At 46.4% G+C, this 24635-nt stretch overlaps 1 protein-coding gene across 1 annotated transcript in view; it reads right to left on the minus strand.

The window, feature by feature from the left end:
• The window catches only part of LOC141054322 (CD276 antigen-like), a 64486-nt gene extending 40317 nt beyond the window's left edge, over positions 1 to 24169 (minus strand). The window contains exon 1 of the mRNA XM_073551627.1: positions 24022 to 24169. Coding sequence (XP_073407728.1) covers positions 24022 to 24082 — 61 coding nt within the window. The 5' untranslated portion in view covers positions 24083 to 24169. The remainder of the gene's footprint in view (positions 1 to 24021) is intronic.
• Positions 24170 to 24635: the final 466 nt, after the last annotated feature.

The raw sequence follows: 24635 nt of genomic DNA on the forward strand, positions 1-24635 counted from the left end.
TTTTATCCTCTTTGTGTGGTGGACTGAATATGGACCTTTTCGTATTTGTGCCTGAATAAAGGTCTTGGAATTGTTCACTCTTCGCTTGCTCTGTTGATTGTGTGATACCAGAGAAGGACCCCGTGACAGCTGCCCCATAGATAAATACTGGTCCACGTGCTAAGCGATGTTTTATCACATAGCACTCATCCGTATTCATCACTAGTGTGACGCAGGCCTTATATTCTTATACATAGGGAGCAGTATTATAGTAATTATATTCATGTACATTGGGGGCAGTATTATAGTAGTTATATTCTTGTACATAGGGGGCAGTATTATAGTAATTATATTCTTGTACATAGGGGCAGTATTATAGTAGTTATATTCTTGTACATAGGGGCAGTATTATAGTAGTTATATTCTTGTACATAGGGGCAGTATTATAGTAGTTATATTCTTGTACATAGGGGGCAGTATTATAGTAGTTATATTCTTATACATAGGGGACAGTATTATAGTAGCTATATTCTTTTATATAGGGGCAGTATTATAGTAGTTATATTCTTGTACATAGGAGCAGTATTATAGTAGTTATGTTCTTATACATAGGGGGTAGTATTATAGTATCTTTATTCTTGTACATAGGGGCAGTATTATAGTAGTTATATTCTTGTACATAGGGGCAGTATTATAGTAGTTATATTCTTGTACATAGGAGCGGTATTATAGTAGTTATATTCTTTTATATTGGGAACAGTATAATAGTAGTTATATTCTTGTACACAGGAGCAGTATTATAGTAGTTATATTCTTATACATAGGAGCAGTATTATAGTAATTATATTCTTGTACATAGGGGGCAGTATTATAGTAATTATATTCTTGTACATAGGGGCAGTATTATAGTAGTTATATTCTTGTACACAGGAGCAGTATTATAGTAGTTATATTCTTGTACATAGGGACAGTATTATAGTAGTTATATTCTTTTACATAGGAGCAGTATTATAGTAGTTATATTCTTGTACATAGGAGCAGTATTATAGTAGTTTTATTCTTGTATATAGGAGCAGTATTATAGTAGTTATATTCTTGTACATAGGGGCCAGTAATATAGTAGTTATATTCTTGTACATAGGAGCAGTATTATTATAGTTATATTCTTGTACATAGGGGCAGTATTATAGTAGTTATATTCTTGTACATAGGAGCAGTATTACAGTAGTTATATTCTTGTGTATAGGGGCAGTATTATAGTAGTTATATTCCTGTACATAGGAGCAGTATTATAGTAGTTATATTCTTGTACTTAGGAGCAGTATTATAGTAGTTATATTCTTGTACATAGGGGGCAGTGTTATATTAATTATATTCTTGTACATAGGAGCAGTATTATAGTAGTTATATTCTTGTACATAGGGGCAATTTTTATTATAAAACCCAAACATAAATACAATTATAATAAAACAAAAATCATCCAGTATTACAAAACACAAACCACTTAGGTAATATATACACAGCACTAATAATCAGATCATATTCATCAATAAATTAAAGTGTCCACACCTGGGGATGGAAAAAGAAAGTTAGAGGGAAAAAAAAACAAAAAAAAAAAACACACAAAAAAAACAAAAACATTATCATATTTTCTAACTGAATTTTACGTTTCTCCATAACGTTATGTTTCTTGGACTCCTTCCAACTTCTAGTGATTTTATCCACCGGAGTTCTGACATAACCTGATTGGCGGCAGCGGTGTGATCGAACGGCTCATTGTGCAGTGACACCCGGGTTCTCATGTGACAGTGATAGTATTTGATGACACTGATTATAATGTACATTGTCTCTCTGTTGATGTTACTAACAGTGGAGGGGACACCATAGATTATGTCAGGATACTTTAGAGTCCGCAGTCTGGGGATTTTTAGATTATCTGACACTTCCTCCCAGATCTTCCTCCCTCCCCAGCAATCACATATAAAGTGCTCCATAGTTTCCTCCTGCTGACAACCAAGGGGACAATTCCGATCAGAGACACACAGATGTTTCAGGTTCCCTCTGACAAAGAGCCGACTATGCAGTGAAAGCCAAGTGACATCAAACAGTTTAGGAGGAAGCCGTTTCCCGTTTAGGAACCTAAGGCTTTCCTGCAGGGTGGTGGTGACACAATCTCTCAGGGCCAGTGGAGAGTAGAAGAAAGTCCTACATACACGAGCATACAGGTCTCTTCTCGTACTGCTCTCAATGTAAGACCTCTCCAGTCCCCACCTCCTAACACACTTCAGACCATAGTCCAGATACTGGGGGAGGTGGTCACCTGTCCATCTCCTCCTCTTGAGACTGCCGCCTCGCACCCAAGATTCTGCAAAAGGCAATATCCAGTACCTGATACTATTTACCCACAGGGAGCTACTGTTTGAGTCCATGTTCCCAAAATTCACCTTTAGAAACAAGGAGTCAAAGAAAACCCTTGGATTCAACATATCCAGCCCACCCTCTCTCCGCCGTAGGTATGTTATTCCCCTCTTTATCAGGTTCATCCTATTCCCCCACAAGAGCTGGAAGAACAGGCTGAAGAGCCTCGCTGAGAAAGATTCTGGCAAAGGGAAAATGACAGAGACATACAAGAAAACGGGGACCAGGTAAATCTTCAACATTGTGACCCTTTCTCTGTAGGTCAGCCTCCAGTTCTTCCATCGCTGAACCTTTGCATTTCCGGTTTCCAATTTCTCCTCCCAATTTAGCGTGGCATTATCATCCCTCCCAAATTTAACCCCTAGGATCTTAATATGGGTGGAGGCTTTGGAAAACTGCGGCAGATCAAAGCTGGGCTCAGTATCTAATGTCCACAGAGCTTGACTCTTTTCAAGGTTGACCAGAGACCCGGAGGCCTCTGAGTAGCTTCTGATGGACGCAGATAACATCTGCACCTCACGAGGAATGGAGATCACCAGCGTCACATCGTCCGCATAGGCAACAACATTCAGAGGCGGGCAGTGGGGGACCGGCACCCCCTGAAAATCGCACTCCTGCAGTGACCTCAGAAAGGGGTCTAGGGCAAAAACATACAGGAGCGGACTCATTGGGCAACCCTGTCTCACCCCCGCCCCAACTCCAAAAGTGTCACCCTGCCAACCATTAATCAGAGGAAAGCTCACCGCCTCTCTGTACAACGTCTTCACCCAATCCACAAATTGTCCCGGAATACCGTACTTTGACAAAGTGGCCCACAGATAGTCATGATCAACCCTGTCAAAGGCTTTAGCCTGGTCCAGACTAACAACATATCTCCCACACCGCAGAGCTTTACATCTCTCAAACATCTCTCGTATCGAGATGACTGCTCCAGAGATGTTCCGCCCTTTTACTGTGCCAAACTGAGAGCCTGCCAACAGTGCCGGGGACAAACAGACTAATCTAGAAAATAGGATCTTTGCTAGAATCTTCCTGTCCACATTCAAGAGGGCAATCGGCCTCCAGTTCTTGATGTCACTCGGCTCTTTACCTTTAGACAGCAGAATTAACGAGGACACTCTCATGGATGGAGGCATCAGGTGATTTTCTAGACAATTTCTATACACATCCACGAGAATTGGAGCCAGGAGGTCTCTGAATTTCTTATAAAATTCTGCTGTTATACCATCTGGACCTGGTGCCTTCTTCAGATGTAACTTATCAATAGCCTCCTTAACTTCTTCCACCGTTAATTCTGCTGTCAAAGGAGAAAAGTCCAGATCATTAGTATCAGGCGCTGGAGTTGCCTCCAAGAATTGAGCCATCTTATCTTTATCCAAAACTTTCCTCTGAAACAAGTCAGCATAGTAAGATCTCACCACCTCCAGGATACCCTCCCGTGAATCCTGCAATACACCCTGGGAGTCAATGAGACCCGTGACCATTTTTTTGGCCACCCTCTCCCTGCAATTCTCAAAGGGATCAGGGGCCCCTAAGGACCCATAATCCCGTTCAAGAACCAGGGAGGTATACCTGCTATACTGATACTGCTTTATCTCAGATTTCAGCCGGTCGATCTTCACTTTGTCATCCCCGCCCGCCGAATACAGTGACTCCAATTCTTTGCGCAGCTTTAGGTACTGGCTGTACTTATTCCTCCCTTTATTAACTGACAGTCTCTTTAAGAGGGATCTGATATCCTCCTTGACGTCCTCCCACCAGTCGGTCATGTTGTCATAGAAGTCAACCCTGTCTAGATGAAGCTGGATAAGGGAGTGAACACGGCTCTGAACATAGGCATCATCCAGGAGACTGGAATTGAGCTTCCACAACCCTCTACCAATGTCCGGACGGTTAGAGGAACCCAAAGAGAAGCACAAGGCGAGGTGATCAGAGTAAGGGACGACCTTCTCACTCAGGGCGCCGACAGCCTCAGTAGGACTGACAAAAGCAAAATCTATCCTACTGCTCCTGTTGGAACATGAATACGTGAATTTTGGCTGTCGCCCACCCTGTGTGAAAACGTCGGTCAGTCCTGCCTGCATTATAACGTTATGTAGGACCTTACCGTCCCTGGTCACTGCCCTGCCCGAGGAGCTGTCACCTGATGTCATTATGGCATTAAAGTCCCCCGCCATCACCACTGGAAGAGAAGTGAAGAGGTAAGGCTTGACGTCATTAAACAGCTGGATCCTGTCCGTCACTGTCTGTGGCCCATAGATGTTAATAAGCCGGAGTCGCCTCCCATGGACAGTGACTTCCAGGACCAGACATCTTCCCATGACCACCTCCGTCATCCTATGCACAGTCACATCATTGGTATTAAACAGGACAGCGACCCCGGCATAAGGCTCCACAGCCAGTGACCAGAAAGAAGGACCGGACCGCCATTCCCTCTCAGCCTCTCTCATAAGCCCCAGAGATGTCAGTCGTGTCTCCTGCAGGAAGATGACATCTGTGTCCAGATATTTGAGATGTTCATACACCGTGTGTCTAGTTCTCCTCAGCTTAATGCTATTCACATTGCTCGAGGTCACTGTCAATGAGAACCCCGCCATCACAACACAATATAGAAAGAGCAGAGTAATAGCCATCATCATGAGTCAGAGATGTTCTGTCCACCACTGGTGTCCATGTCAGACTCTACCTGAGGGTCTACAGATAAGGGCTTCCGCTTTGGTGGGGGATGGTCCTCTATGTCCCTGTCACACTCAGCATCAACTTTCCTCAACTCTTCCTCATAATCGTCACCATTGGAGTCAGATAAAACTCCATACTTGTTGGACACGACCATCACTCCTGCAGAATTCTGAACCTTCTTACTAGCACTCTGACCAGTGTCATATTCTGCCTCAGGTTTACGGGAGGATGTGTTCTTTTTCTTCCTTTTATTATTATTAATGTTCCAGTCATCAGATACAGACAGCGATGCTGAAGGGGGGGCTATCTGAGGCTGCTGGACCTGATGGACGACCTCCATGTTCCCCTCTGCACCCTGCTTCTCTGGTGCTGCCTGAGTGGACTCCTGGTGGGCATCTGAGCTGGTCAACATCTCTCCTGACATTAAACACTCCTCCTCATGTGTCCCTGCCACCACATCCTCATCCTCCTGAGCCTCTGCCCCTGCCATCACTAACTCATCAGGGAAGACTCTGCAGATGTTGTGCCAGGCGTCTGGACAGTCCCTGTGAGGGTGGCCCATCTTACCACAGAGGTTGCACCTGACGTCCCGGCAGTCTGCAGCGACATGGCCGATTGCCCCACACAGACTGCACTTCACCACAGTACAGGCGTTAGCCAGATGACCTTTCCCACCACATTTGAAGCACTTTCTGGGTTGCCCGGGATAATAACACCTTCCCTTCTCCCTCCCAATGAAGAAGGAGTTGGGTAAGTGGGCAGTGATGTTATTACATTGCCGCAATTTTACCAAGACCCGCCACCCCATTGTCCAGATACCATCCTCATCTCTGACCTTGGTGAGTCCAGAGACGAGGTCACAGTGTCTCCGGAGCCACACCTCGATGTCCTGTGGAGGAACGGCCTCATTCCAGAAGGTGATATTCACTGTGACAGTGTCTGGCCTGGAGATAGGAACCAACACAAACTTATTCCAGCCCTCAGCATCTCTGAACTTGGGGTAATTGGCCCAGAATCTGTCCAGGTCAGACATGAGCTTGAAGCTGACCTCGTAGCCCTGCCTGTCCTGAAGACTAGACACTGCCAGTATCTCATTTGCCACAAACCCCATCTGGCCGCAGAGCAGCTCTCTCACCACATACCTGCGTTGTGGCAGATCCTCCTTGGCACCTATGTATTTAAACCGCACCACATTAATGCGCTTGAATGTCTGGCCGGTGTACCTGGCGCTGGAAGTGAAGGATGGGGCGCCGCGGCTCCAGGCATTCCTGGGGGGCACCTGCCGGGTCACACTGGGCTGACTGACAGGGAGAGGGCCTGCAGCAGGGGGGGCTGTCACACCTTGTGGACTGGATGGCAAAGGGGGATAATCACACATATCATGCACATTATCATGAGCAGCATCACTATCATCAGACAGTGCGACGTCCAATACAGAATATGAAACCCCTCCAACCCCCGACCCCATGGGCACAGCATCACCAGCCACAGTCTGTGCTTCAGCCTCAGCCTCGGCCTCATCAGCACAAACAGTCTCACAAACACTGTCCTGCTCCTGTGTGGGGCATTCTGGGACCTGTGGTGCCTCTGCTGGAGTCTGCAGTGTGTGCTCCTGTTCACACTCGGCTGTCTCATCAGCACAAACAGTCTCACATATACTGTCCTGCTCCTGTGTGGGGCACTCTGGGACCTGTGGTGCCTCTGCTGCAGTCTGAAGTGTATGCTCCTGTTCACACTGAGCTGCCTGCTGCTGCAGTTGTTTTCCCTCCTGGAAGCAGAAGCGGGCGGCCTGTAACACTGGCCGTGTCCGCTGCTGGGGGGCCCCGTCCTGAACATCAGGGGTCCTGGTCTCTACAGCACAGTCCTGCTTATAGGAGGCGAACCGCTCGCGGTTCCTGTAGGTCTCTGCCAGGGGCCCCATGCTCTCCAGCACAGATTCAGTGTCCTGCACAACACTCGCCAGCTGTACACCCAGTGTGTTCAGTCTCAGGTCATAGGCGTCATTACTGGCAGGATTAGCGGTCTTTAGACTATAGATGAAGTCTACCTCCATTTGCAGTGCTTTTTTTTGCTGCTGTAACTCACCCAGTTTTCGGACAAGTCCTGGTATCTCATCCGCTAGCTGCAGCTCGGGTGCACGCGCCGGCTCCACAGGCTTAGTCTTGACCACGGGTACAGGGGTTTTGAATCCTGTCTTGTGCGGGTCCACCATAGATGGTTTTGTGGCCCCTTGGCTGGATGCAGGCTCCGCAGCAGGTTTATCGCTGCCACCTGACTGTGACCGTGTGCGTCCTGACCGCGCCATACTGCCATGCTGCTGTAGGTTCTCCTGCATTGTCTGTCTTTCCAAAGACGTCCGTCTCTGCCTGGAAGCAGCAGAGGTGATCTGCACAGCTGGGGCCGATCTCACCTGTGCACCTGGCAGGAGCTGCTTACTGACTGGGGAGCTACAAGACTTCACATTCAGCTGGTTTCCATCACTCACCAACACTTTTCCTTCTGGCTTCTTTGCTGGAACTGGAGAAAGTTTTCCTCCCAAAACTTTACTCACAACTGTTTCTTTCTTCATAGAACTGCTGCAGCTTTGACTCGCTGCATTCACTGGACTCACAGTGGCTTTGGGATTAACATTCCCATTAGTAGAAGCCTGAGAGGCTAGTCCCAGTGTAGGCCGGGAAGCCTGGGCCTTGCCAGGGGAGCTTCCCCGCCCAGGGTGGCCACTCCCTGGGCTTGCTCCAGACATCAGGAGAACCACTGACACACAACCTCACAGCTAGGAGGCAGTATTATAGTAGTTATATTCTTGTACATAGGGGCAGTATTATAGTAGTTATATTCTTGTACATAGGAGCAGTATTATAGTAGTTATATTCTTGTACATAGGGGGCAGTATTATATTAATTATATTCTTGTACATAGGAGCAGTATTATAGTAGTTATATTCTTGTACATAGGAGCAGTATTATAGTAGTTATATTCTTGTACATAGGGAGCAGTATTATAGTAGTTATATTCTTGTACATAGGGAGCAGTATTATAGTAGTCATATTCTTGTACTTAGGGGCAGTATTATAGTAGTTATATTCTTGTACACAGGAGCAGTATTATAGTAGTTATATTCTTGTACATAGGGACAGTATTATAGTAGTTATATTCTTTTACATAGGAGCAGTATTATAGTAGTTATATTCTTGTACATAGGAGCAGTATTATAGTAGTTTTATTCTTGTATATAGGAGCAGTATTATAGTAGTTATATTCTTGTACATAGGGGCCAGTAATATAGTAGTTATATTCTTGTACATAGGAGCAGTATTATTATAGTTATATTCTTGTACATAGGGGCAGTATTATAGTAGTTATATTCTTGTACATAGGAGCAGTATTACAGTAGTTATATTCTTGTGTATAGGGGCAGTATTATAGTAGTTATATTCCTGTACATAGGAGCAGTATTATAGTAGTTATATTCTTGTACTTAGGAGCAGTATTATAGTAGTTATATTCTTGTACATAGGGGGCAGTGTTATATTAATTATATTCTTGTACATAGGAGCAGTATTATAGTAGTTATATTCTTGTACATAGGGGCAATTTTTATTATAAAACCCAAACATAAATACAATTATAATAAAACAAAAATCATCCAGTATTACAAAACACAAACCACTTAGGTAATATATACACAGCACTAATAATCAGATCATATTCATCAATAAATTAAAGTGTCCACACCTGGGGATGGAAAAAGAAAGTTAGAGGGAAAAAAAAACAAAAAAAAAAAACACACAAAAAAAACAAAAACATTATCATATTTTCTAACTGAATTTTACGTTTCTCCATAACGTTATGTTTCTTGGACTCCTTCCAACTTCTAGTGATTTTATCCACCGGAGTTCTGACATAACCTGATTGGCGGCAGCGGTGTGATCGAACGGCTCATTGTGCAGTGACACCCGGGTTCTCATGTGCCAGTGATAGTATTTGATGACACTGATTATAATGTACATTGTCTCTCTGTTGATGTTACTAACAGTGGAGGGGACACCATAGATTATGTCAGGATACTTTAGAGTCCGCAGTCTGGGGATTTTTAGATTATCTGACACTTCCTCCCAGATCTTCCTCCCTCCCCAGCAATCACATATAAAGTGCTCCATAGTTTCCTCCTGCTGACAACCAAGGGGACAATTCCGATCAGAGACACACAGATGTTTCAGGTTCCCTCTGACAAAGAGCCGACTATGCAGTGAAAGCCAAGTGACATCAAACAGTTTAGGAGGAAGCCGTTTCCCGTTTAGGAACCTAAGGCTTTCCTGCAGGGTGGTGGTGACACAATCTCTCAGGGCCAGTGGAGAGTAGAAGAAAGTCCTACATACACGAGCATACAGGTCTCTTCTCGTACTGCTCTCAATGTAAGACCTCTCCAGTCCCCACCTCCTAACACACTTCAGACCATAGTCCAGATACTGGGGGAGGTGGTCACCTGTCCATCTCCTCCTCTTGAGACTGCCGCCTCGCACCCAAGATTCTGCAAAAGGCAATATCCAGTACCTGATACTATTTACCCACAGGGAGCTACTGTTTGAGTCCATGTTCCCAAAATTCACCTTTAGAAACAAGGAGTCAAAGAAAACCCTTGGATTCAACATATCCAGCCCACCCTCTCTCCGCCGTAGGTATGTTATTCCCCTCTTTATCAGGTTCATCCTATTCCCCCACAAGAGCTGGAAGAACAGGCTGAAGAGCCTCGCTGAGAAAGATTCTGGCAAAGGGAAAATGACAGAGACATACAAGAAAACGGGGACCAGGTAAATCTTCAACATTGTGACCCTTTCTCTGTAGGTCAGCCTCCAGTTCTTCCATCGCTGAACCTTTGCATTTCCGGTTTCCAATTTCTCCTCCCAATTTAGCGTGGCATTATCATCCCTCCCAAATTTAACCCCTAGGATCTTAATATGGGTGGAGGCTTTGGAAAACTGCGGCAGATCAAAGCTGGGCTCAGTATCTAATGTCCACAGAGCTTGACTCTTTTCAAGGTTGACCAGAGACCCGGAGGCCTCTGAGTAGCTTCTGATGGACGCAGATAACATCTGCACCTCACGAGGAATGGAGATCACCAGCGTCACATCGTCCGCATAGGCAACAACATTCAGAGGCGGGCAGTGGGGGACCGGCACCCCCTGAAAATCGCACTCCTGCAGTGACCTCAGAAAGGGGTCTAGGGCAAAAACATACAGGAGCGGACTCATTGGGCAACCCTGTCTCACCCCCGCCCCAACTCCAAAAGTGTCACCCTGCCAACCATTAATCAGAGGAAAGCTCACCGCCTCTCTGTACAACGTCTTCACCCAATCCACAAATTGTCCCGGAATACCGTACTTTGACAAAGTGGCCCACAGATAGTCATGATCAACCCTGTCAAAGGCTTTAGCCTGGTCCAGACTAACAACATATCTCCCACACCGCAGAGCTTTACATCTCTCAAACATCTCTCGTATCGAGATGACTGCTCCAGAGATGTTCCGCCCTTTTACTGTGCCAAACTGAGAGCCTGCCAACAGTGCCGGGGACAAACAGACTAATCTAGAAAATAGGATCTTTGCTAGAATCTTCCTGTCCACATTCAAGAGGGCAATCGGCCTCCAGTTCTTGATGTCACTCGGCTCTTTACCTTTAGACAGCAGAATTAACGAGGACACTCTCATGGATGGAGGCATCAGGTGATTTTCTAGACAATTTCTATACACATCCACGAGAATTGGAGCCAGGAGGTCTCTGAATTTCTTATAAAATTCTGCTGTTATACCATCTGGACCTGGTGCCTTCTTCAGATGTAACTTATCAATAGCCTCCTTAACTTCTTCCACCGTTAATTCTGCTGTCAAAGGAGAAAAGTCCAGATCATTAGTATCAGGCGCTGGAGTTGCCTCCAAGAATTGAGCCATCTTATCTTTATCCAAAACTTTCCTCTGAAACAAGTCAGCATAGTAAGATCTCACCACCTCCAGGATACCCTCCCGTGAATCCTGCAATACACCCTGGGAGTCAATGAGACCCGTGACCATTTTTTTGGCCACCCTCTCCCTGCAATTCTCAAAGGGATCAGGGGCCCCTAAGGACCCATAATCCCGTTCAAGAACCAGGGAGGTATACCTGCTATACTGATACTGCTTTATCTCAGATTTCAGCCGGTCGATCTTCACTTTGTCATCCCCGCCCGCCGAATACAGTGACTCCAATTCTTTGCGCAGCTTTAGGTACTGGCTGTACTTATTCCTCCCTTTATTAACTGACAGTCTCTTTAAGAGGGATCTGATATCCTCCTTGACGTCCTCCCACCAGTCGGTCATGTTGTCATAGAAGTCAACCCTGTCTAGATGAAGCTGGATAAGGGAGTGAACACGGCTCTGAACATAGGCATCATCCAGGAGACTGGAATTGAGCTTCCACAACCCTCTACCAATGTCCGGACGGTTAGAGGAACCCAAAGAGAAGCACAAGGCGAGGTGATCAGAGTAAGGGACGACCTTCTCACTCAGGGCGCCGACAGCCTCAGTAGGACTGACAAAAGCAAAATCTATCCTACTGCTCCTGTTGGAACATGAATACGTGAATTTTGGCTGTCGCCCACCCTGTGTGAAAACGTCGGTCAGTCCTGCCTGCATTATAACGTTATGTAGGACCTTACCGTCCCTGGTCACTGCCCTGCCCGAGGAGCTGTCACCTGATGTCATTATGGCATTAAAGTCCCCCGCCATCACCACTGGAAGAGAAGTGAAGAGGTAAGGCTTGACGTCATTAAACAGCTGGATCCTGTCCGTCACTGTCTGTGGCCCATAGATGTTAATAAGCCGGAGTCGCCTCCCATGGACAGTGACTTCCAGGACCAGACATCTTCCCATGACCACCTCCGTCATCCTATGCACAGTCACATCATTGGTATTAAACAGGACAGCGACCCCGGCATAAGGCTCCACAGCCAGTGACCAGAAAGAAGGACCGGACCGCCATTCCCTCTCAGCCTCTCTCATAAGCCCCAGAGATGTCAGTCGTGTCTCCTGCAGGAAGATGACATCTGTGTCCAGATATTTGAGATGTTCATACACCGTGTGTCTAGTTCTCCTCAGCTTAATGCTATTCACATTGCTCGAGGTCACTGTCAATGAGAACCCCGCCATCACAACACAATATAGAAAGAGCAGAGTAATAGCCATCATCATGAGTCAGAGATGTTCTGTCCACCACTGGTGTCCATGTCAGACTCTACCTGAGGGTCTACAGATAAGGGCTTCCGCTTTGGTGGGGGATGGTCCTCTATGTCCCTGTCACACTCAGCATCAACTTTCCTCAACTCTTCCTCATAATCGTCACCATTGGAGTCAGATAAAACTCCATACTTGTTGGACACGACCATCACTCCTGCAGAATTCTGAACCTTCTTACTAGCACTCTGACCAGTGTCATATTCTGCCTCAGGTTTACGGGAGGATGTGTTCTTTTTCTTCCTTTTATTATTATTAATGTTCCAGTCATCAGATACAGACAGCGATGCTGAAGGGGGGGCTATCTGAGGCTGCTGGACCTGATGGACGACCTCCATGTTCCCCTCTGCACCCTGCTTCTCTGGTGCTGCCTGAGTGGACTCCTGGTGGGCATCTGAGCTGGTCAACATCTCTCCTGACATTAAACACTCCTCCTCATGTGTCCCTGCCACCACATCCTCATCCTCCTGAGCCTCTGCCCCTGCCATCACTAACTCATCAGGGAAGACTCTGCAGATGTTGTGCCAGGCGTCTGGACAGTCCCTGTGAGGGTGGCCCATCTTACCACAGAGGTTGCACCTGACGTCCCGGCAGTCTGCAGCGACATGGCCGATTGCCCCACACAGACTGCACTTCACCACAGTACAGGCGTTAGCCAGATGACCTTTCCCACCACATTTGAAGCACTTTCTGGGTTGCCCGGGATAATAACACCTTCCCTTCTCCCTCCCAATGAAGAAGGAGTTGGGTAAGTGGGCAGTGATGTTATTACATTGCCGCAATTTTACCAAGACCCGCCACCCCATTGTCCAGATACCATCCTCATCTCTGACCTTGGTGAGTCCAGAGACGAGGTCACAGTGTCTCCGGAGCCACACCTCGATGTCCTGTGGAGGAACGGCCTCATTCCAGAAGGTGATATTCACTGTGACAGTGTCTGGCCTGGAGATAGGAACCAACACAAACTTATTCCAGCCCTCAGCATCTCTGAACTTGGGGTAATTGGCCCAGAATCTGTCCAGGTCAGACATGAGCTTGAAGCTGACCTCGTAGCCCTGCCTGTCCTGAAGACTAGACACTGCCAGTATCTCATTTGCCACAAACCCCATCTGGCCGCAGAGCAGCTCTCTCACCACATACCTGCGTTGTGGCAGATCCTCCTTGGCACCTATGTATTTAAACCGCACCACATTAATGCGCTTGAATGTCTGGCCGGTGTACCTGGCGCTGGAAGTGAAGGATGGGGCGCCGCGGCTCCAGGCATTCCTGGGGGGCACCTGCCGGGTCACACTGGGCTGACTGACAGGGAGAGGGCCTGCAGCAGGGGGGGCTGTCACACCTTGTGGACTGGATGGCAAAGGGGGATAATCACACATATCATGCACATTATCATGAGCAGCATCACTATCATCAGACAGTGCGACGTCCAATACAGAATATGAAACCCCTCCAACCCCCGACCCCATGGGCACAGCATCACCAGCCACAGTCTGTGCTTCAGCCTCAGCCTCGGCCTCATCAGCACAAACAGTCTCACAAACACTGTCCTGCTCCTGTGTGGGGCATTCTGGGACCTGTGGTGCCTCTGCTGGAGTCTGCAGTGTGTGCTCCTGTTCACACTCGGCTGTCTCATCAGCACAAACAGTCTCACATATACTGTCCTGCTCCTGTGTGGGGCACTCTGGGACCTGTGGTGCCTCTGCTGCAGTCTGAAGTGTATGCTCCTGTTCACACTGAGCTGCCTGCTGCTGCAGTTGTTTTCCCTCCTGGAAGCAGAAGCGGGCGGCCTGTAACACTGGCCGTGTCCGCTGCTGGGGGGCCCCGTCCTGAACATCAGGGGTCCTGGTCTCTACAGCACAGTCCTGCTTATAGGAGGCGAACCGCTCGCGGTTCCTGTAGGTCTCTGCCAGGGGCCCCATGCTCTCCAGCACAGATTCAGTGTCCTGCACAACACTCGCCAGCTGTACACCCAGTGTGTTCAGTCTCAGGTCATAGGCGTCATTACTGGCAGGATTAGCGGTCTTTAGACTATAGATGAAGTCTACCTCCATTTGCAGTGCTTTTTTTTGCTGCTGTAACTCACCCAGTTTTCGGACAAGTCCTGGTATCTCATCCGCTAGCTGCAGCTCGGGTGCACGCGCCGGCTCCACAGGCTTAGTCTTGACCACGGGTACAGGGGTTTTGAATCCTGTCTTGTGCGGGTCCACCATAGATGGTTTTGTGGCCCCTTGGCTGGATGCAGGCTCCGCAGCAGGTTTATCGCTGCCACCTGACTGTGACCGTGTGCGTCCTGACCGCGCCATACTGCCATGCTGCTGTAGGTTCTCCTGCATTGTCTGTCTTTCCAAAGACGTCCGTCTCTGCCTGGAAGCAGCAGAGGTGATCTGCACAGCTGGGGCCGATCTCACCTGTGCACCTGGCAGGAGCTGCTTACTGACTGGGGAGCTACAAGACTTCACATTCAGCTGGTTTCCATCACTCACCAACACTTTTCCTTCTGGCTTCTTTGCTGGAACTGGAGAAAGTTTTCCTCCCAAAACTTTACTCACAACTGTTTCTTTCTTCATAGAACTGCTGCAGCTTTGACTCGCTGCATTCACTGGACTCACAGTGGCTTTGGGATTAACATTCCCATTAGTAGAAGCCTGAGAGGCTAGTCCCAGTGTAGGCCGGGAAGCCTGGGCCTTGCCAGGGGAGCTTCCCCGCCCAGGGTGGCCACTCCCTGGGCTTGCTCCAGACATCAGGAGAACCACTGACACACAACCTCACAGCTAGGAGGCAGTATTATAGTAGTTATATTCTTGTACATAGGGGCAGTATTATAGTAGTTATATTCTTGTACATAGGAGCAGTATTATAGTAGTTATATTCTTGTACATAGGGGGCAGTATTATATTAATTATATTCTTGTACATAGGAGCAGTATTATAGTAGTTATATTCTTGTAGATAGGGGCAGTATTATAGTAGTTATATTCTTGTACATAGGGAGCAGTATTATAGTAGTTATATTCTTGTACATAGGGAGCAGTATTATAGTAGTCATATTCTTGTACTTAGGGGCAGTATTATAGTAGTTATATTCTTGTACATAGTGGCAGTATTATAGTAGTTATATTCTTGTACATAGGAGCAGTATTATAGTAGTTATATTCTTGTGTATGGGGCAGTATTATAGTAGTTATATTCCTGTACATAGGAGCAGTATTATAGTAGTTATATTCTTGTACTTAGGAGCAGTATTATAGTAGTTATATTCTTGTACATAGGGGACAATATTATAGTAGCTATATTCTTTTATATAGGGGCAGTATAATAGTATTTATATTCTTGTACATAGGAGCAGTATTATAGTAGTTATGTTCTTGTACTTAGGAGCAGTATTATAGTAGTTATATTCTTGTACATAGGGGGTAGTATTATAGTAGCTTTATTCCTGTACATAGGAGCAGTATTATAGTAGTTATATTCTTGTACTTAGGAGCAGTATTATAGTAGTTATATTCTTGTACATAGGGGGCAGTATTATAGTAGTTATATTCTTGTATATGGGGGCAGTATTTTAGTAGCTATGTTCGTGTACATAGGGGGCAGTATTATAGTAGTTATATTCTTGTACATAGGGACAGTATTATAGTAGTTATATTCTTATACATAGGGGGCAGTATTATAGTAGTTATATTCTTGTACATAGGGGCAATTTTTATTATAAAACCAAACATAAATACAATTATAATAAAACAAAAATCATCCAGTATAACAAAACACAAACCACTTAGGTAATATATACACAGCACTACATAATCAGATCATATTCATAAATAAATTAAAGTATCCACACCTGGGGATGGAAAAAGAAAGTTAGAGAAAAAAAAAAAAAAATTATCATATTTTTCTAACTGAATTTTACGTTTCTCCATAACGTTATGTTTCCTGGACTCCTTCCAACTTCCTGTGATTTTATCCACCGGAGTTCTGACATAACCTGATTGGCGGCAGCAGTGTGATCGAACAGCTCATTGTGTAGTGACACCCGGGTTCTCATGTGCCAGTGATAATATTTGATGACACTGATTATAATGTACATCGTCTCTCTGTTGATGTTACTAACAGTGGAGGGGACACCATAGATTATGTCAGGATACTTTAGGGTCCGCAGTCTGGGGATTTTTAGATTATCTGACACTTCCTTCCAGATCTTCCTCCCTCCCCAGCAATCAGATATAAAGTGTTCCATAGTTTCCTCCTGCTGACAACCAAGGGGACAATTCCGATCAGAGACACACAGATGTTTCAGGTTCCCTCTGACAAAGAGCCGACTATGCAGTGAAAGCCAAGTGACATCAAACAGTTTAGGAGGAAGTCGTCTCCCATTTAGGAACCTAAGGCTTTCCTGCAGGGTGGTGGTGACACAATCTCTCAGGGCCAGTGGAGAGTAGAAGAAAGTCCTACATACACGAGCATACAGGTCTCTTCTCGTAGTGCTTGCTCTCAATGTAAGACTTCTCCAGTCGCCACCTCCTAACACACTTCAGACCATAGTCCAGATACTGGGGGAGGTGGTCACCTGTCCATCTCCTCCTCTTGAGACTGCCGCCTCGCACCCAAGATTCTGCAAAAGGCAATATCCAGTACCTGATACTATTTACCCACAGGGAGCTACTGTTTGAGTCCATGTTCCCAAAATTCACCTTTAGAAACAAGGAGTCAAAGAAAACCCTTGGATTCAACATATCCAGCCCACCCTCTCTCCGCCATAGGTACGTTATTCCCCTCTTTATTAGGTTCAACCTATTCCCCCACAAGAGCTGGAAGAACAGACTGAAGAGCCTCGCTGAGAAAGATTCTGGCAAAGGGAAAGCGACAGAGACATACAAGAAAACGGGGACCAGGTACGTCTTCAACATTGTGACCCTTTCTCTGTAGGTCAGCCTCCAGTTCTTCCATCGCTGAACCTTTGCATTTCCGGTTTCCAATTTCTCCTCCCAATTTAGCGTGGCATTATCATCCCTCCCAAATTTAACCCCTAGGATCTTAATATGGGTGGAGGCTTTGGAAAACTGCGGCAGATCAAAGCTGAGCTCAGTATCTAATGTCCACAGAGCTTGGCTCTTTTCAAGGTTAACCAGAGACCCGGAGGCCCCTGTGTAGCTTCTGATGAACGCAGATAACATCTGCACCTCACGAGGATTGGAGATCACCAGCGTCACATCATCCGCATAGGTAACAACATTCAGAGGCGGGCAGTGGGGGACCGGCACCCCCTGAAAATCGCACTCCTGCAGTGACCTCAGAAACGGGTCTAGGGCAAAAACATACAGGAGCGGACTTATTGGGCAGCCCTGTCTCACCCCTGCCCCAGCCCCAAAAGTGTCACCCTGCCAACCCTTAATCAGAGGAAAGCTCACCGCCTCTCTGTACAATGTCTTCAGCCAATCCACAATTTGTCCCGGAATATCGTACTTTGACAAAGCGGCCCACAGATAGTCATGATCAACCCTGTCAAAGGCTTTAGCCTGGTCCAGACTAACAACATATCTCCCACACCGCAGAGCTTTACATCTCTCAAACATCTCTCGTATAGAGATGACTGCTCCAGAGATGTTCCGCCCTTTTACTGTGCCAAACTGAGAGCCTGCCAACAGTGCCGGGGACAAACAGACTAATCTAGAAAATAGGATCTTTGCTAGAATCTTCCTGTGCACATTCAAGAGGGCAATCGGCCTCCAGTTCTTGATGTTGCTCGGCTCTTTACCTTTAGACAGCCGAATTAACGAGGACACTCTCATGGATGGAGGCATCAGGTGATTTTCTAGACAATTTCTATACACATCCACGAGAATTGGAGCCAGGAGGTCTCTGAATTTCTTATAAAATTCTGCCGTTATTCCATCTGGACCTGGTGCCTTCTTCAGATATAACTTATCAATAGCCTCCTTAACTTCCTCCACCGTTAATTCTGCTGTCAAAGGAGAAAAGTCCAGATCATTAGTATCAGGCACTGGAGTTGCCTCCAAGAATTGAGCCACCTTATCTTTATCCAAAGCCTTCCTCTGAAACAAGTCAGCATAGTAAGATCTCACCACCTCCAGGATACCCTCCCGTGAATCCTGCAATACACCCTGGGAGTCGGTGAGACCCGTGACCATTTTTTGGGCCACCCTCTACCTGCAATTCTCAAAGGGATCAGGGGCCCCTAAAGACCCATAATCCCGTTCAAGAACCAGGGAGGTATACCTGCAATACTGATACTGCTTTATCTCAGATTTCAGCCAGTCGATCTTCACTTTGTCATCCCCGCCCGCCGAATACAGTGACTCCAATTCTTTGCGCAGCTTTAGGTACTGGCTGTACTTATTCCTCCCTTTATTAACTGACAGTCTCTTTAAGAGGGATCTGATATCCTCCTTGACGTCCTCCCATCAGTCGGTCATGTTGTCATAGAAGTCAACCCTGTCTAGATGAAGCTGGATAAGGGAGTGAACACGGCTCTGAACATAGGCATCATCCAGGAGACTTGAATTGAGCTTCCACAACCCTCTACCAATGTCCGGACGGTTAGAGGAACCCAAAGAGAAGCACAAGGCGAGGTGATCAGAGTAAGGGACGACCTTCTCACTCAGGGCGCCGACAGCCTCAGTAGGACTGACAAAAGCAAAATCTATCCTACTGCTCCTGTTGGAACATGAATATGTGAATTTTGGCTGTCGCCCACCCTGTGTGAAAACGTCAGTCAGTCCTGCCTGCATTATGACGTTATGTAGGACCTTACCGTCCCTGGTCACTGCCCTGCCTGAGGAGCTGTCACCTGATGTCATTATGGCATTAAAGTCCCCCGCCATCACCACTGGAAGAGAAGTGAAGAGGTAAGGCTTGACGTCATTAAACATCTGGATCCTGTCAGTCACTGTCTGTGGCCCATAGATGTTAATAAGCTGGAGTCGCCTCCCATGGATAGTGACTTCCAGGACCAGACATCTTCCCATGACCACCTCCGTCATCCTATGCACAGTCACATCATTGGTGTTAAACAGGACAGCGACCCCGGCGTAAGGCTCCACAGCCAGTGACCAGAAAGAAGGACCGGACCGCCATTCCCTCTCAGCCTCTCTCATAAGCCCCAGAGATGTCAGTCGTGTCTCCTGCAGGAAGATGACATCTGTGTCCAGATATTTGAGATGTTCATACACTGCGTGTCTAGTTCTCCTCAGCTTAATGCTATTCTCATTGCTCGAGGTCACTGTCAATGAGAACCCCGCCATCACAACACAATATAGAAGGAGCAAAGTAACAGCCATCATCATGAGTCAGAGATGTTCTGTCCACCACTGGTGTCCATGTCAGACTCTACCTGAGGGTCCACAGATAAGGGCTTCTGCTTTGGCGGGGGATGGTCCTCTATGTCCCTGTCACACTCAGCATCAACTTTCCTCAACTCTTCCTCATAATCGTCACCATTGGAGTCAGATAAAACTCCATACTTGTTGGACACGACCATCACTCCTGCAGAATTCTGAACCTTCTTACTAGCAATCTGACCAGTGTCATATTCTGCCTCAGGTTTACGGGAGGATGTGTTCTTTTTCTTCCTTTTATTATTATTAATATTCCAGTCATCAGATACAGACAGCGATGCTGAAGGGGGGGGTATCTGAGGCTGCTGGACCTGATGGACGACCTCCATATTCCCCTCTGCACCCTGCTTCTCTGGTGCTGCCTGAGTGGACTCCTGGTGGGCATCTGAGTTGGTCAACATCTCTTCTGACATTAAATACTCCTCCTCATGTGTCCCTGCCACCACATCCTCATCCCCCTGAGCCTCTGCCCCTGCCATCACTAACTCATCAGGGAAGACTCTGCAGATGTTGTGCCAGGCGTCTGGACAGTCCCTGTGAGGGTGGCCCATCCTACCACAGAGGTTGCACCTGACGTCCCGGCAGTCTGCAGCGACATGGCCGATTGCCCCGCACAGACTGCACTTCACCACAGTACAGGCGTTAGCCAGATGACCTTTCCCACCACATTTGAAACACTTTCTGGGTTGCCCGGGATAATAACACCTTCCCTTCTCCCTCCCAATGAAGAAGGAATTGGGTAAGTGGTCAATGATGTTATTACATTGCCGCAATTTTACCAAGACCCGCCACCCCATTGTCCAGATACCATCCTCATCTCTGACCTTGGTGAGTCCAGAGACGAGGTCACAGTGTCTCCGGAGCCACACCTCGATGTCCTGTGGAGGAACGGCCTCATTCCAGAAGGTGATATTCACTGTGACAGTGTCCGGCCTGGAGATAGGAACCAACACAAACTTATTCCAGCCCTCAGCATCTCTGAACTTGGGGTAATTGGCCCAGAATCTGTCCAGGTCAGACATGAGCTTGAAGCTGACCTCGTAGCCCTGCCTGTCCTGAAGATTAGACACTGCCAGTATCTCATTTGCCACAAACCCCATCTGGCCGCAGAGCAGCTCTCTCACCACATAACTGCGTTGTGGCAGATCCTCCTTGGCACCTATGTATTTAAACCGCACCACATTAATACGCTTGAATGTCTGGCCGGTATACCTGGCGCTGGAAGTGAAGGATGGGGCGCCGCGGCTCCAGGCATTCCTGGGGGGCACCTGCCGGGTCACACTGGGCTGACTGACAGGGAGAGGGCCTGCAGCAGGGGGGGCTGTCACACCTTGTGGACTGGATGGCAAAGGGGGATAGTCACACATATCATGCACATTATCATAAGCAGCATCATTATCAGACAGTGCGATGTCCATTACAGAGTGTGAAACCCCTCCAACCCCCGACCCCATGGGCACAGCATCACCAGCCACAGTCTGTGCCTCAGCCTCATCAGCACAAACAGTCTCACATATACTGTCCTGCTCCTGTGTGGGGCATTCTGGGACCTGTGGTGCCTCTGCTGCAGTCTGAAGTGTATGCTCCTGTTCACACTGAGCTGCCTGCTGCTGCAGCTGTTTTCCCTCCTGGAAGCAGAAGTGGGCAGCCTGTAACACTGGCCGTGTCCGCTGCTGGGGGGTCCCGTCCTGAACATCAGGGGTCCTGGCCTCTACAGCACAGTCCTGCTTGTAGGAGGCGAACCGCTCCCGGTTCCTGTAGGTCTCTGCCAGGGGCCCCATGCTCTCCAGCACAGACTCAGTGTCCTGCACAACACTCGCCAGCTGTACACCCAGTGTGTTCAGTCTCAGGTCATAGGCGTCATTACTGGCAGTGGTCTTTAGACTATAGATGAAGTCTACCTCCAATTGCAGCGCTTTTTTATGCTGCTGTAACTCACCCAGTTTTCGGACAAGTCCCGGTATCTCATCCGCTAGCTGCAGCTCAGGTGCACACACCGGCCCCACAGGTTTAGTCTTGACCACAGGTACAGGGGTTTTAAACACAGTCTTGTGCGGGTCCACCATAGATGGTTTTGTGGCTCCTTGGCTGGATGCAGGCTCCGCAGCAGGTTTATCGCTGCCACCTGACTGTGACCGTGTGCGTCCTGACCGCGCCATACTGCCATGTTGCTGTAGGTTCTCCTGCATTGTCTGCCTTACGAAAGACGTCCGTCTCTGCCTGGAAGCAGGAGAGGTGATCTGCACAGCTGGGGCCGATCTCACCTGTGCACCTGGCAGGAGCTGCTTACTGACTGGGGAGCTACAAGACTTCACATTCAGCTGGTTTCCATCACTCACAGACACTTTTCCTTCTTGCTTCTTTGCTGGAACTGGAGAAGGTTTTCCTCCCAAAACTTTAGTCACAGCATTCTCCTCCTTCACCGAACTGCTGCAGCTTTGACTCGCTGCATTCACTGGACTCACAGTGGCTTTGGGATTAACATTCCCATTAGTTGAAGCCTGGGAGGCTAGTCCCAGTGTAGGCCGGGAAGCCTGGGCCTTGCCTGGGGAGCTTCCCCGCCCAGGGTGGCCCCTCCCCGGGCTTGCTCCAGACATGAGGAGATCCACACAACACAACCTCACAGCTAGGAGGCAGTATTATAGTAGTTATATTCTTGTACATAGGGGCAGTATTATAGTAGTTATATTCTTGTACATAGGAGCAGTATTACAGTAGTTATATTCTTGTACATAGGGGCCAGTATTATAGTAGTTACATTCTTGTATATAGGGGCAGTATTATAGCAGTTATATTCTTGCACATAGGGGCAGTATTATAGTAGTTATATTCTTGTACATAGGAGCAGTATTATAGTAGTTATATTCTTGTACATAGGGGGCAGTATTATAGTAGTTATTCTTGTACATAGGAGCAGTATTATAGTAGTTATATTCTTGTACATAGGGGGCAGTATTATAGTAGTTATTCTTGTACATAGGGGCAGTATTATAGCAGTTATATTCTTGTACATAGGGGGCAGTATTATAGTAGTTATATTCTTGTACATCGGAGGCAGTATTATAGTAGTTATATTCTTGTACATAGGAGCAGTATTATAGGAGTTATATTCTTGTACATAGGGGCAGTATTATAGTAGTTATATGCTTGTACATAGGAGGCAGTATTATAGTAGTTATATTCTTGTACATAGGGGGCAGCATTATAGTAGTTATATTCTTGTACATCGGAGGCAGTATTATAGTAGTTATATTCTTGTACATAGGAGCAGTATTATAGGAGTTATATTCTTGTACATAGGGGGCAGTATTATATTAGTTATATTCTTGTACATAGGGGCAGTATTATAGTAGCTATATTCTTGTACATAGGGAGCAGTATTATATTAGTTATAATCTTGTACATAGGGGCAGTATTATAGTAGTTATATTCTTGTACATACTGTAGGGAGCAGTATTATAGTAGTTATATTCTTGTACATAGGGGCAGCATTATAGTAGTTATATTCTTGTACATAGGGGGCAGTATTATAGTAGTTATATTCTTGTACATAGGGGGCAGTATTATAGTAGTTATATTCTTGTACATAGGGGGCAATATTATAGTAGTTATATTCTTGTACATAGGGGGCAGTATTATAGTAGTTATATTTTTGTACATAGGAGGCAGTATTATAGTAGTTATATTCTTGTACATAGGGGGCAGTATTATAGTAGTTATATTCTTGTACATAGGGGGCAGTATTATAGTAGTTATATTCTTGTACATAGGGGGCAGTATTATAGTAGTTATATTTTTGTACATAGGAGGCAATATTATAGTAGTTATATTCTTGTACATAGGGGGCAGTATTATAGTAGTTATATTCTTGTACATAGGGGGCAGTATTATAGTAGTTATATTCTTGTACATAGGAGCAGTATTATAGTAGTTATATTCTTGTACATAGGGGCAGTATTATAGTAGTTATACTTAATGATTTGTGGCTGTTAGATAAACGTAACATTAAGCCGCAGGGATTAGAACATATTATCCATGCACGCCCAAGATTCTTAGATAACACATTTACAAACATTCACTAATCACTAGAAAGAATTTAAGTTGTTTTTCAAAATCACAAAGAAAACTATTTTTCCCATATTGTGATTTCTTCATCCTTTCCTGGCCTCCCATATCCTTGTCTTGTACTTTTGTGTCACTTCTCCGCCGTCTGTGGAGTCAGTGAGTGAGACTTTTGTGTCCTCCTCATCTTCATGGATGTCATTAGTCTGGAATATCTGCTTCAGCCTGTTTTCTTGATTACACAGAGACCATTTGCAGTCTTACCTGCCATTGTCCTGACCAGATCCAAGATTATGAAGCAGATCACAACCTCTGCTGTCCCCATCCTGACATCGGAGGTTTGGCCGTCCTAGAGATTTGCAGCTCTTCGCCCAAGACGTCGCGGTCACTCTGGAGGAGTCAGCAGCTTCGTCTGTAGAGATACTTTCAGTTTCCAATAATTCAGTTCTCTTCTTACAGCTCATGGGAGGTTCCTGGAGTTTCTGCTCCAGGGTTAATATCTTATATTATGTTATATCTTATACAAATAACATCTGCTCAGACATATGTAATAGAATGCAATTAATCATGTATGTAGGTAAAAATACATAATATACTGTACCTCCAAGGAGGAGGAGGAATATCTGCCGCATGCAATATGTACAGTCGTTAATCCTATTCTCCATTAAAATTCTTGTTGAATTTTAATTTCCATCTTAAAGATCTAAAACGCCTCCCGGGTCCCAACTAAGAAGTTTTCGCTGATGATCTTCACCTGAGCAGGATCACTGACTCTCCCAATGCCCCGTATAGAAAAGTCAGAAATATCGCTGTTATGACCATAGTCATGTGTTTAATACGCCGGGTACAGTTAGGTCCATACTGAGGCTAAAATTCAG

This window comes from Dendrobates tinctorius, unplaced genomic scaffold, assembly GCF_039654945.1.
Source record: "Dendrobates tinctorius isolate UK_male_01 unplaced genomic scaffold, ASM3965494v1 ptg000178l, whole genome shotgun sequence".
NCBI classification, from domain to species: domain Eukaryota; kingdom Metazoa; phylum Chordata; class Amphibia; order Anura; family Dendrobatidae; genus Dendrobates; species Dendrobates tinctorius.